The sequence below is a fragment of the Gnatocerus cornutus genome, unplaced genomic scaffold (genome assembly GCF_029298725.1).
Source record: "Gnatocerus cornutus isolate USDA-ARS CGAHR unplaced genomic scaffold, icGnaCorn1.1 ctg00000023.1, whole genome shotgun sequence".
In the NCBI taxonomy this organism is placed as follows: domain Eukaryota; kingdom Metazoa; phylum Arthropoda; class Insecta; order Coleoptera; family Tenebrionidae; genus Gnatocerus; species Gnatocerus cornutus.
In genome coordinates this window covers 4,937,956-4,951,605 of record NW_028275375.1, presented here as the reverse complement: position 1 = coordinate 4,951,605, position 13,650 = coordinate 4,937,956, and the positions used below count along the sequence as shown (strand labels likewise).

Sequence of the window (13,650 nt, the reverse complement as noted above, 5' to 3'; positions counted from 1 at the left end):
CTCCCCGTTCTTCGCTCTCTTCGATTGATTTCCTTCCTTAGTTGCTCCAGAACTGAACTCAGCGTTCCTTCAGGAATAGGCTGGATCTTCTGGAGCGACCTTGGTGCTTGAGCCTCCTTCGGCACCGGCCAAATTTCCTTCGGAATTGATTTTAGCTTCTTCAAGTCTTCTTCAAAACTCCCTATTTCAATTTTTTCGATAGCTCGTTCCTCAATGTCTTGAGGAGGAAACTCGTACAGCTTTTGCACAGCGAATTGTTCCTCCAGCTTCTCTTCTCTTTGCCGCCGCTTGAGCGACTCTAGCAGAATCCTGCCTTCAACCTCTCTGAAGATGGCCTCGCTCATCTTCAGGAAGTTCCGGAAATTCTCCGCCTCCATCTCTTCATTTCTTTTGGCAATGGCGGACTCCGTCGCCATAAACTGTCTTTTATTATAAAACGCGCATTTGCACAAGTTCAAGTATTCCTCCTTCAGCGCCAAGAACTTGGTCGTGGTAAGTGAGTGCCACAAATCATTCTCAAACTTCTTAAAATGCTGCTCGCTGACTTCAATAAGCTTCATCGAGTTCTCAATGTCAGTCCGCGTCTGTTTCAAGAACTCATCAAGATCTCTTCGTGTGGTCATTTTCTTCGTCTTCGTGGTGGTGATGCTGATGGTAGGATCGGATTCCGAACGCCTGAGATAGTTATAAAGGTTTGTTTTGAGTTCGACTTCCATGTCGTGTCTTCGCGCTTTGCCTCTTCGGATGTGGTGGTAAACCACACTGGGGTCCTCCGCAGACTTGTTGGTTTCAAGGGCGATTTCAATGCCTGCAGGTCTGGAGGGTTTGCAGTCTCCTGAGCTGAGTCGGCGCGCCTCTTCTTTGTTGGAGAGGATGTTGGTGCACGCTTGAAGTTGCTCTTTGATTGTCTTCATCTTCTTGATGTTCACCTGCTCGTTCTTCTCCAACATTTCGATGAGTTTTGACATGTTCTTGAAAAGAAACTCTTGCGACTTCAGGATGGCGTGGAAGTTGTCAACCAGACCGTCTTTACTCTGCCGATGTCGCACTTCTTGCGTCTGAGGGTGTCTCGGTAGTTCAACATGTTTGGAGGCCGTTCTGGCACTTTGAATTTTACCTTCTTGTGGCGCCGCTTGACGTTTCTTTTGGTGTTCTTCTGGAAGTTCGTTGACGACCACAAAACTGTCTTCACATTTATATTCGCTTGATTTCTCGTTGAAGAACTCCAACATGTTGATGGTTTGTGTTCCTTGACTGTAATCCACCGTCAGCTTCTGTTTGTATTCCAAACATTTCTTGATGGCTTCGTGCACAGCGTCGGCCGCTTTAGTTGTAAGAAATTTACCTCGAATTAACAATAAATTTAAAAGAAATTCCATAATTTCCGCCATGAAATTGATACTATTCTCACGTCCACATTTTTTAAAGTCGACGTGACATCCGCGCGCTTGATTTCAGCGATTTGTGAAGGTGGCGCCATCTATAAATGAAAATTGACATCTACCCATTACAGGTATCTAACTTATCTCTTTGGAATCCTGCTGATTTCTAAAGTTGCTCGTTTGTAAAATCTTACATAGTTCGTACAGTGAGAGATTGAAAGACAGAAAAGTAACTGAATCTACGCGATAAAAAGTATTTCATACGCGCGAAATTTAAATGGGCCCACTTACTTTCAGGTCAGTTTGCGTAGGAATTTAGTGATTTTAGTGCATTTTGCAGCAGAATTTGCTGCCAACCAATATGTCGACTGTCAAGATCTCCCAATCTCTCACCGGATATACAATAGAGCTCATTACTAACGGTTCACTTATTAAAAAGTTAAGTTGGCAGCAACCCTTGGTGATTTTAATCGGCAACAGTTGGCAGCTAAGGTGTTTGACCTTGACGCAACTATGGTAACCGTCCTGCGCAAGATTGGCAAAACTTAATTAAAATTAAATTCTCATTGAATTTCTCGTTTGCAACCAACTCTTTAATTAGTTATTAATTAACACTCAACTTTGACAACGTGTTAAGTTGGAAGTCGGATTTACACCCAAAAAATTTCGAAAATTTATAAAGGGCAGCTCATTACTATCAGTCCACTCTCCTGTGTACATTTTTGAAAATTTTTGGGTGTAAAACAGGCTTTTAATTCCTTAGGGAGAAAATTAGGGGAAAAGTGAATGTAGCGATTTTTGAGGTTAACAGATTGTCAAAGTTGAGAGTAATAATTGATAACTAATTAAAAATTTGTTGTAAAAGTATGATTCTAATATAGATTTAACAAGTTTTGGCAATGTGAAAAATAATTAGATTCTACGCAGCCACAGTTGCGTCAAGGTCAAACACTTTTGCTGCCAATTGTTACCGATAAAAATCACCAAGGGTTGCTGCCAACTTAACATTTTAATGAGTGGACCAATAGTAATGAGCTTGGTTGAGTGTTGGATAATGATATTATTAATGTATGATTTTGGGAAGGGTTGTAATAAAAAAAATGTGAATATCATATACATGTTTTAATTTTACTTATAATAATAATAATGCATTACATATAGGTGCAGTGCAATATAGAACTATTTCTAACAATAACGTTACATAAAATAATATTGTATCATTAAATTATCATTAACAGTACATTTCTTCTACAAATATAAAAAAGTAAAATATGAGCACACAACTTGTATTGATGTAATAAGAATATAATATTATGTAAATATATAAAATCTGATATATACAACTTGCCGCAATCTTATGTAAATAAATTGTTTATGTTGAGGTAGTTGAATAAAGCATCAGCTTCTAGGTATTTGAGATCTGCATTACAAGTACTAACTGATAACAACTATCAATACTTTGGAAAACAGTTAACAAAAATAATAATAATAATAATTAATCAGTCTTAAATAAAAATGGCAAAACTAATAAAACACAACAATCGATCGGTGCAAAACTCTGTGTGAATGAAAACGTGTCGGAACTCGTGTGTTTTGACGAAAACCAGAAAGTAAAATCTAATGGAATGTAATTCAGACTGAGTAAAAGGCACATGTGTGTTGAAAAATTGGTCCATCTTGTTGTGTTATAGTCGCTTAGGAAAAATAATAACGTTAATTCAGTCTTGTAAATCGTTAATAATAAATACGCCCGAGGCAATCCGAGGCAGATGCCTCGGCGAGCCTGCGTACAGTGTTGCAACAAGAATTGCACTTTTGGTTAATAAATGAGCTGCTGCAATGAATCTGGTGACTAGACCTTGTCAGTCTAAATCCACGTGTGTATTGTTGTGATGTGTTCAGTCTAGGAAATCACAGCTATGGCTATACAAGGCCATCTCGAGGACCTATGGCATCGTGCAACTACCACTGACAATTATGTACCTTTGAGGTGCTTCAGTGCTACACAAGACACGCTAAATACAATTCCTCATTATCTTACATTAGACTTATCCTATCCGAAAACCCAAAACCAATATATAATCACATCTATTGTTAATTAAAGAGGACAATTGTCGGCTCCTCTGCAGCAGGCTTAATGCCCCCCAGCACAACTATTTACATCTTTTTTCAAAGATCAACAAACACCGGTGCAAGCACAAAGACCGCCAATTTGCTACTATCAGTCTCATTGTGAAGTGACATAAACCTATCAGTCTTACGAGTTACATTCCGTGAAGGAACTTGTAGGAAATGTGAGCTGGTCTCGCACTTGGCAAACAAACAGGCACTCTGAGATAAAAATCTTACCCTAAAAGACTTATTTCTAGAAGTGAGTACGGTGGGGTGACCACAGATAATACATATTGCACTGAACTCAGTCATTTTGCAAATGCAACCTTAAAATACATAAAATATATATAATAAAACTTAACACTGGTTTAAAACTATGTCAGCAGTCTTTGACTACTCCGCCTCCTCCACGCTGATCTCCCGACGCGCCTCCTCCTTGATGATGTCTTTCAGCAGCTCCTCCTTCTTCATTATCGTGGAGACCTGGTTCATGGGGGGCATAATCACCCGCGATTCCTGCTTCCTCCCCACGGACAAATCCTCCACTTGGTCGTCATCATCGTGTTCCCTCTCCGAACTCCCGTTCGTCTCGCTGTGGGGCGCCGGCGAAGGAGTCAAACTGCTCTGCCTCATGTACTTCATCAAAGTCGGACTCGGACTGGGACTGGTGGCTTGGCCGTGGTTCGGAGGACTCGTCATAGCGTGCGCCGCCGCCGCCACCGCCATCGCCGCCAAAGCCTCCCGATCGTCGCCCCCACGACTATCAAACGCGTGCTGCAGGAACGTCGCTTCCAGCAGCGACGTGTTGTTGTTGGTGGGAGTGTCGTCGTTCTCCGACATGTACGGCGACCCAGTGCCACTCAAACCATAGGGGAAACACGCGGGACTCCCGTTGGAGCCGCGCTTGAAGGGGCGACTGGTCGTGATCCCCAACTTCTTCACTTTGTCGTAGAGAGTCCTGGAAGGAACGCCGTACTTCTTCGCGGCTTGGAGGGCGGACATGCCGTTTCGGACCGAGTCGATGGCGGAGAGGATGTCTTGGCGGGTGTATTGCTTGTAGCGCTTCCATTCGGGCCTCTGGGTCGGGACGTACGTGGCGATTCCGGAGGACACGGCGCGCATTTCGTTCGAGTGCGACTGGGGAGAAGAGGACGGAATTGCGAGTTTTGATTTTTCTTCGTCGTCGTTCATCATGGTGAAGTCGGTGTAGGGCGACTGGGCGTCCTCGGACGGCTCGCTCTTCAAGTGCTGCAAAAAACATACAAAATTTTTCAGCAAAGAGTAAAAGCTGCCGATAAAGATTTCAAAAAAAACGCACTTTTGGCGAGCGAAGCGAGCAAAAATGCAAATTATTTGAGCACCTGCAGTAAGATGGCGCTTTTAAATTACAGGAAACTGTTTTTAACCAACTGCAATGATCGAACATAGGTGGCGCGTAATTAGTGTCATTTACTGAAGATAGATTTTCTCTGTTTAAGTGAGCCAACTCTAATAACCATCGGATTTAAAAAAGAAAGAATCAAAAATAAATAAAACTGTCAGATTTAGAATAATAACAAAATCTGCCGCAAGATGTCGCCGCCTCGTGTCGTAAAATTTGAAAATAAATTAACCTATGCCATCGTGTTTTCGGAAAAAATTTAATTTAAAAATTGTAATATAATGTCATTGAGTGTCGATCTAAGACATGCGGCATGCAACCACATTTGTGTATTGTTAGTTGCATACCAGTAAACCCAATTTTTAAAACGAAATAAAAACAATAAATATACCCAAGCCTTGAATCTTACATCAGAGAGCTCTGATTTTTTTTTCATAAGGTTTAAATTAATAAAAGAGGTATAGTATATCCGGTGAGAGATTGGGATATTTTGACAGTTGACATATAGGTTGGCAGCAACTTTTGTAACAAAATACACTAAAACACTAAATTCCTACGCGAACTGGGTGGACAGACTGACAGTAAGTAGGCTTATTTTGTTATTTTAAATTTTGCGCGTATTTTTAGTGACTTTTCTGTCCTTCAATTTCTCACTGTACGAACTATAGTGTCTTATTTTTATTTCCTCCAAAGTCAGGAACTTTGTTCATTGACAGTTGGGACCCCTAAAACCAAAATTTTTCAGCAAAGAGTAAAAGCTGTCGATATTTGATAAAGATTTAAAAAAAAACGCCCTTTTGGCGAGCGAAGCGAGCAAAAATGCAAATTATTTGAGCACCCGCAGTAAGATGGCGCTTTTTAAATTACAGGAAACTGTTTTTAACCAACTGCAATGATCGAACATAGGTGGCGCGTAATTAGTGTCACTCACTGAAGATAGATAGCGCGGCGATTTTTTTTGTTTTGTCTGTTTATTTGCCCGTTACATTATTGATATTTGAGCGAGCAAAGTGAGCCAACTGTAATAACCATCGGATTAAAAAAAAAAAAATCGAAAATAAATAAAACTGTCAGATTTAGAATAATAACAAAATCTGCCGTAAGATGTCGCCGCCTCGTGTCGTAAAATTTCGAAAATAAATTGACCTATAGCACCGTACTTTCTGAGAAAATTTAAATTGAAAATTGTAATAAAATGTCACAAATTGTCGTTCTAATTTTTAAAACGAAATAAAAACAATAAATATACCCAAGCCTTGAATCTTAAATCAGAGAGCTCTGATTATTTTTCTTAAGGTTTAAATTAATAAAAGAAGTAGTGTCTTATTTTTAATTCCTCCGAAGTCAGGGACTTTGTTCATTGACACTTGGTACCTCTAAAACCAAAATTTTTCATCAGAGTAAAAACTGCCGATAAATTGATAAAGATTTCACAAAAACCGCCCTTTTGGCGAGCGAAGCGAGCAAAAATGCAAATTATTTGAGCACTTGCCGTAAGATGGCGTTTTTTTAATTACAGGAAACTGTCTTTAACCAGCTGCGATGATCGAACATAGGTGGCGCGTAATTAATGTCATTTACTGAAGATAGATAGCGCGGCGATTTTTCTTATTTTCTCTGTTTATTTACCGTTACATTATTGATTGATATTTGAGCGAGCAAAGTGAGCCAACTCTAATAACCATCAGATTTAAAAAAAAAAAGAATTGAAAATAAATCAAACGGTTAGATTTAGAATAATAACAAAATCTGCCGTAAGATGTCGCTGTCTGGTGTAGTAAAATTTCGAAAATAGGTTGGCAGCTCTGTTTTAACAACAGGTTTACCAACTGGATGGTTTTCTTACCTTGTCCATGCGTTCTTGGTCGGGTCCGTTTGACTGTTGATCATGGCTATCCGGATGACACACTAAACTCACAGGTTGCGATGAATCGGCTTGACCTTGTCCTAGAACAGTCCTCAAAATAGGAGTGTCTCTATTCATGAGAAGACTTGACAATTTCTTCCTCCTCAGCGGCGACATGTCCGTCGCGGCTTCGTAACAACTGCTCAACATGGCGGCGGCGGCCGTAGCGGCATGAGGATGGTTTTGATTAGGAACAGGGTTAGAATGTGGCGGGATTGGTAGTCCCGGAATCGCCCACATCGGTAAATTCATTCGAGAGTTCCTATCCATGCTCCCGGACTTCCCTGAATACATCCCACTGTAAGGATTCTTGTAATGGCTATTCGTCGAATGCGGCGGCGAGTGGTTGCTGCTGCTGTGGACGTTCTGGATGCTTGAATTCGAGTTGCTAGTTCCCGTGGGAGAGTGCTCCATCGGCTCCTCATCTCTGCAGGAGAAACTAGCACCGCTGGATCTGTTTTCTTCGACTAAACCTTTAACTTTGAGCGCTTCGGCCACTTTGAGCAGAGCTGCGAGTTGGTCTTGAGCAACGTTTACTTCACCACGATACATGTATTCTAATATGGCTTTGATTTCGGTGTATTTGACGTCTTTGAGGACCACCACGGGGTGCTTGCATGGGAGGTCCGTGAAGAGGTTTTGGAAATACGGGGAGCAGGCGGCCAAGACCATTCGGTGGCATTTTATAGGATTGCCGCCTTCGCAAGCGAGGGTTACATCGGTGAAGGCTTCGTTTTGGAGGAGTTCGTCAAAAACTGTTAGTAAATTCGAGCGGTGGTTGTTCCACCGGAGGCAGTATTGCTGAGCTGCACACATTTTGGGGGAGACGGGGGTCTCTCAGGCGACTGCAAGAGAAAAACTTCTTAAAAATGCAACATCAATTTACCGACAGTTTCAATCATTTTTTACAAGATTTTTCAGTTTAACCAACTTTCCCGACAGTCTTTAGCAACAAAATAAACAAATTGGACCGACTTTTTACCAATTTTCCTGTCTTTAATGAGCGAAAAGAGCAAATTCCCCATAGACTCAATGATTGTTTTACAAATTTTCCGTTTCACGAGAGGGGCAAACAATTTCCCCAGTAGATGGACCAAATTTTCGCCAATTATCCAATTGCCCGAAACAAACAAAGCTTCCAGCAGTTTCACCGTTTTTTTCAAATTCGCCGAGTGTCTTTTATGAGTGAGGCAAACAATTTCCCCAGCAGGTGGACCAATTTTTCGACAATTCCCCTCCTTTCGAAACGCACAAATTCCCTTACAATTTCACCTGCTTTTTTACAAATTCTCAAAATTTCAATAATTTTTTACATGTTCCCCTACTGTGTTTAGCGATCGGAGCAAACAATTTCTCCAGCGGAAGGTAAAACTTTTTGCCAATTCCACAACCATTTTTAGTAGTAAAAACGCAAAAATTCCACAAATTTTTAACAACTTTGTTATAAATTTCTTAAATTTTAAATATTTTTTCAAAAATTCTCTGATTGTCTTCATCGAGGACAGTTTCCCCAACAGGTGGACCAACTTTTGCCCAATTCTCCGTGATCGAAACGTACAAATTTCCTTACAATTTTACTTGTTTTTTTTACAAATTTTAAAAATATCAATGATTTTTTACATATTCCCCTACTGTGTTTAGCAAAGTCCAACTTTTTGCCAATTCCCCAATAAAAACGCAAAAATTTCGTAAATTTTAAATATTTTTTCAAAAATTCTCTGACTGTCTTATCGAGGACAGTTTCCCCAGCAGGTGGACCAACTTTTGCCCAATTCCCCGACAATTTTTAGTGATCGAAATGCACAACTTTTCCTACAATTTCACCTCTTTTATAGCAATTCCCCAACTGCCTTTCATGAGTGGGGCGAACAATTTCCCCAGTAATTTTTTCGCCAATTACCCGACTGTCTTTAATTACCGAAACGTACAAATTTTACTACAATTTTACCTGTTTTTTTTTACAAATTCTAAAAATATCAATAATTTTTTACATATTCCCCTACTGTGTTTAGCAAAGTCCAACTTTTGGCCAATTCCCCAATAAAAACGCAAAAATTTCGTAAATTTTAAATATTTTTTCAAAAATTCCTATCGAGAACAGTTTCCCCAGCAGGAAGACCAACTTTTGGCCAATTCCCCGACTGTTTTCAGCGATTAAAACGAACAAATTTCCCATTTTTAAACAAACGTTCCAATTGTTCGAGAAATTTCCCTGAATAACCAATTTTTTACAAATTCTCCAACAGTTTCACCAGTTTTTTACAACTTCCCCGCTTTTAATGTTTTTGTTCACAAATTCCCCGACTATCTTTAACGATAGATTGGAGCTAACAAATTCCCCAACAGGTGTACCAACTTTCGCCAATTCCCCGACTGTCTTTAGCGACGGAAATGTGCAAATTCCCCAAACATTTCACCAAGTTTTCACAAATTCCCCGACTAACTTCAGCGAGTGGGGCAAACAATTTCCCGGCTAGATGCACCAACTGTTTTTTGACCAAAATGGGTAAATTCCCCGCTTTTTTACAACAGTTTTCGCGTTTTTGCTCGCAAATTCCCCGCCTGTCTTTAGCGATTGGTTGGAGCAAAATAGTGGAGTAACTTTTCGCCAATTGCCCGATATTTTTTCAGAAGTTTTTCAGTATCTTCAGGTAAAATTTTCCGAGAGTTTCACAGACTTTCGCGATTTGTTTTTAGCGATCGAAACGTGCAAATTCAACGGTTTTACCAATTTTTTACAAATTCCCCAATAGGTCGATCAACTTTCCGCCAATTTCCTGTCTTTAACACATTTTTTGACAGTTTCGCATTTTTTTTACAAATTCCCCTACTTTCACAATTGGACTGAACAATTTCCCCAACAGGTGGACCAACTTTTAGCTAATTCCCCGATTTTTCTGAACTATTTTTTGCTCGTGCGAAGAAGTTCTCTAAAAGTCCCAAATTTTTGGCCCCAACCCCTCAAAACTCTACTTTTTTTTTATTTTTTGACGGTTTTTAACGAGTTTAAATGTTTTAGTTTAAAAAAAATCAAATGAGATTTGACAGGTAGCAACAGGTAGAAAAAAAATGTAATTTGTACTTTAAAAATTCAAAAATTCAAATGTGGTGAAAAAATATTCTTTTTGGGCAGGTAGAGAGAAAAAGAAAGAAGTATAAAACATAAAAAATAAATAAAATTTATGAAAGCACAAAACAGTAAAAAAAAAATAAAAAAAAATAAAACTGAAAAGTAAAGATTTTTGAAACTAAAACGTAAAATACAGTAGAAAACCGATGCTTGGGTTCATAACACGTTCTAAGAATGTTAACCTTGATTAACTAGGTTGCTCAAAATAAGAGAACGTTCCGAAATTGATGTGATATTAACGTCAAACGTGGCGTCATTCTGTTTATAAAAATTCGTAGAACATTTAGACTAATTAATCAAACAAATCTATTTTAATAACAATACACAGTAAAATCGGAACTCTCCTGATTAGCAAATTATTTACTTTGATTAATGAACTTTGCCACAGAAAATTTGTCATGGATAAAACAGTAGCGTGTCTTGCAAATGAAAATTTTAGTTGAAACACGTAATTGTAAGACTACTTATATCGATTTTATAGACGAAGGGTTGAAAGTCGAGTCGGAGGGTTCAAAAATGAAGTTTTCGTTTGCAAAATGAGTGAAAATTTCGGCGTGTCTCGCATGCAAATAATGAAAATAATGAGCGTAGATTTTTCCGATACTTCCAAATAAGGCATGCAAGGATTTGGGAGCGCACGCATTCGAACTAATCAAGTTCCAGGTGCGCCCCTTGTAAAAAATTCGCTGCAGGGGTGGAAAAAATAAAAGCAATAATTACGCAACACAAAATCCAACCTGGCGAAACACAACCCTCACATCAACACTGGTGACGTCGGACTAAAAGCGAGTTTTGCTTTTGCACGAATTCACCCCGTCCCGTAAGCGGACGGCGTTTCCATTGGCCGTGCGTTTCCGCACCCCGCCCAACCCTTGTTTAATTCCGCGGGTGCGTGTGAAAAATAGAGAAAAGCGACTTACGCAAAGACAATTCACCGGAAAAGTCCTAAAGGCACAACATATCAAGTCAATTGAAAAAAACTCTGAGCAGTTGCAATGACGTTGCAGCGGGCCAAACTGAAATGATACCGAAATGCGATGATGACGTTCGAATGCACACGCACTGCGCGCACTTTTTTCACGCACCAGCACGACTTTTCATCAAAACGCCCGCACGAATTCTGAAAAATGTTTATCGAAACCCCACGGTTAGTGGGGGTTGGATATCAGACACACGCAACAAGCGGGGGTGCGGGAGACCATCGCGGCTGCCTGGGTGGGGGTAAGTAGCAGACTCGCGGGGTAAGGTGTCTATTATGGGATCGCACTAGGGCCAAATAGATACGATAGATGCAGTCTTTCTGTCCTTTTCTGCTAGGCTAGAGACTAGGGCAACGAGGTGGGGCGGGCGCGCCGCCCCACGCCACGATTTTGGACGCGGACACCGAATTTCACGCAGCTAGATGCGTTTTACAACAATCTGCATTCGGACTCGTCGACGATAATGTCGACGATTAGCACCGAAAATTGGACCGCTATGACGTCATTACTACACTTCCAGATTGCTTGATCGCAGTTATAAACTAAATTTGTCAAAAAACCCGGAATTTTATGCCACTTCCGGAGTTAACAGGGGAAAGTAGAGCAATGGAGGCGATAATTATCGTATAAGACGATAAAGTGGACGGTAATCATAGAAAAACTTCGGATTTTCGGACTATGTGACGTCAGAACGAAACTTCCAGGTGACTTGATCACAGAATTGTATGCAACTTTTGGAGTTCACAGAGGAAAGTAGAGCAATGGAGGCGATAATTATCGTACTAGACGATAATGTGTACGATAATCATAAAAAATCTTCACATTATTGGACTACGGTGACGTCAGAATGAAACTTCCAGACAACTTGATCGTGTTGATAAAAAAAAATTGTCAAAAATTCGAAAATTGTACGCGACTTTCGGAATTAATAGGGGAAAGTAGAGCAATGGGGGCGATAATTATCGTATAAGGCGATAATGTGGACGATAATCAGAAAAAATCTTCGGATTTTCGGACTCTGACGTCAGAACGAAACTACCAGGTGACTTGATCGCGTTTATCAGTAAGAATTTGTCGAAAATCACAAAATTGTTTGCAACTTTTGGAGTTCACAGAGGAAAGTAGAGCAATGGGGGCAATAATTATCGTACAAGACGATAATGTGAACGATAATCACAGAAAATCTTCACATTTTCGGACTAAGGTGACGTCAGAACGATACTTTCAGGCAACTTGATCGTGTTTATAAACAAAAATTCGTCAAAAATTCGACAATTGTACGCGACTTCCGGAGTTAATAGGGGAAAGTAGAGCATCGGGGAAGAGCAATCTTATTGGTTCTCACTTCTACGTTACGACAGAAATGACGAATCATTGGGAGATCAACATCAAAACAAAACAATGACGCACATGCGAAATCTGAAGGTTGTGATGTAATGATCGAAAAATGGAAAACAAGTTCTAGTGAAAATGGAAATTTTGGTCTATAAAAAATCTATGATTGGTTATAAACAGGATGTTTTTGTGTCGTATTATGTTTTGGCAAAAAATCGCTCAAATTTTGATTTAGGTATTTTCAAATGTTTATCGCTCAACTGTCAAAAAAGTATAATTTTGGAAAATTTGGTTTAATTATGATTTTGTAACTTTCAAAATGTTTAAAGTAATTTTCGTTCAACACGTTTATGGTTAAAATTTTGATTACCAAATTTTCAAAATTTAAAATATTTTTCCCTAAACACAAAAAAACGGAGCCTTTAAATACTTACCATTGTATCTTCCAAGTCACATACTTACTGACAAATTTACGACAAAAATTTTGAAAGTAATTAAAATTTTGGAAATTTCCTTACATGAACTATAAAGTAAGTAAACATTTGGTTAAATTTTAATTCAAAACTGTCAAATATTTCTTATTTAGCGGTCAAAAATCGCATATTAATTATTACAAATTATAACAAACAAAGAAATAACAAATCAAAATTTTGTCAGATTTCAGCCTCAAAATTTTCAAAATTTCCAAAATATATTTTTTAACATTAAAAATTAAACAAATTTTAAAATTTTTTGTATTTTGCAAGTATTTTTTAAAGGTTGAAATTTTGAAATTTACGAAAATTCTACAATAGTAAATAAAAAATATGCGAATTGATTCAATTTTGGTTTTCAAACTTTGCATTTTAAAGTCAAAATAATTAAAATTTTGAGCATTTTCATGTTTCTTCCAAATTATATTACAAAAAATTCAATAAAAACCAAAGACTTAAACATTAAAAATTTTTATTTTAAAACAATCGTTATAAAGTGTCGTTGGGCAAAAAATCAGTCCAACTTTTATTTCAAAATTTTCAAAGTATTTCTTATTCAACTGTCAAAAAGCGCAAATTTAAATAATTAATTTCATTTCCTTAAATAAGTGAAAAACAAATAAATAATGAACACAAATTTGGTCAAATTACAGCTTCAAAATTTTTTAAATTTACAAAATATTATTTTTTAATGGTAAAAACTAAAAACTTGTATTTTGCAATTGTTCTTTAGTTCTACTAAAAAATTCACTATTGAAATTTTGAAAATTACGCGAAATTTTGGAATAGTAAATAAAAAATAAGCGAATTTGAACCAATTTTTGATTAAAACTTTTAAAAATTTTTAAATTTGACGGCCAAAAAACTAAGTAAAAATTTAATTCCATTTTGGTTCTCAAATTTCTTAATTTAAGGTCAAAATAATTTTGACATTTTCTTATTTCCTCCAAA

General features: G+C 38.2%; 1 protein-coding gene across 3 annotated transcripts; it reads right to left on the bottom strand.

The window, feature by feature from the left end:
• Positions 1–3,835: 3,835 nt before the first annotated feature.
• Positions 3,836–10,921, bottom strand: LOC148166514 (uncharacterized). 3 transcript variants are annotated; one of them, XM_088048781.1, is made up of 3 exons: positions 10,832–10,921; positions 6,722–7,626; positions 3,836–4,742 (listed from the first exon to the last, which is right to left on the bottom strand). In XM_088048781.1, the coding sequence occupies exons 2-3, from the start codon at positions 7,595–7,597 to the stop codon at positions 3,888–3,890; spliced, it is 1,731 nt and encodes a 576-aa protein (XP_087904907.1). In that variant the 5' UTR covers positions 7,598–7,626; positions 10,832–10,921; the 3' UTR covers positions 3,836–3,887. The 3 variants fall into 3 exon arrangements, with proteins under 3 accessions (XP_087904907.1, XP_087904909.1, XP_087904908.1); XM_088048783.1 differs by lacking the exon at positions 10,832–10,921 and adding an exon at positions 10,632–10,686; XM_088048782.1 differs by lacking the exon at positions 10,832–10,921 and adding an exon at positions 10,649–10,686.
• Between the last annotated feature and the right edge of the window lie 2,729 nt (positions 10,922–13,650).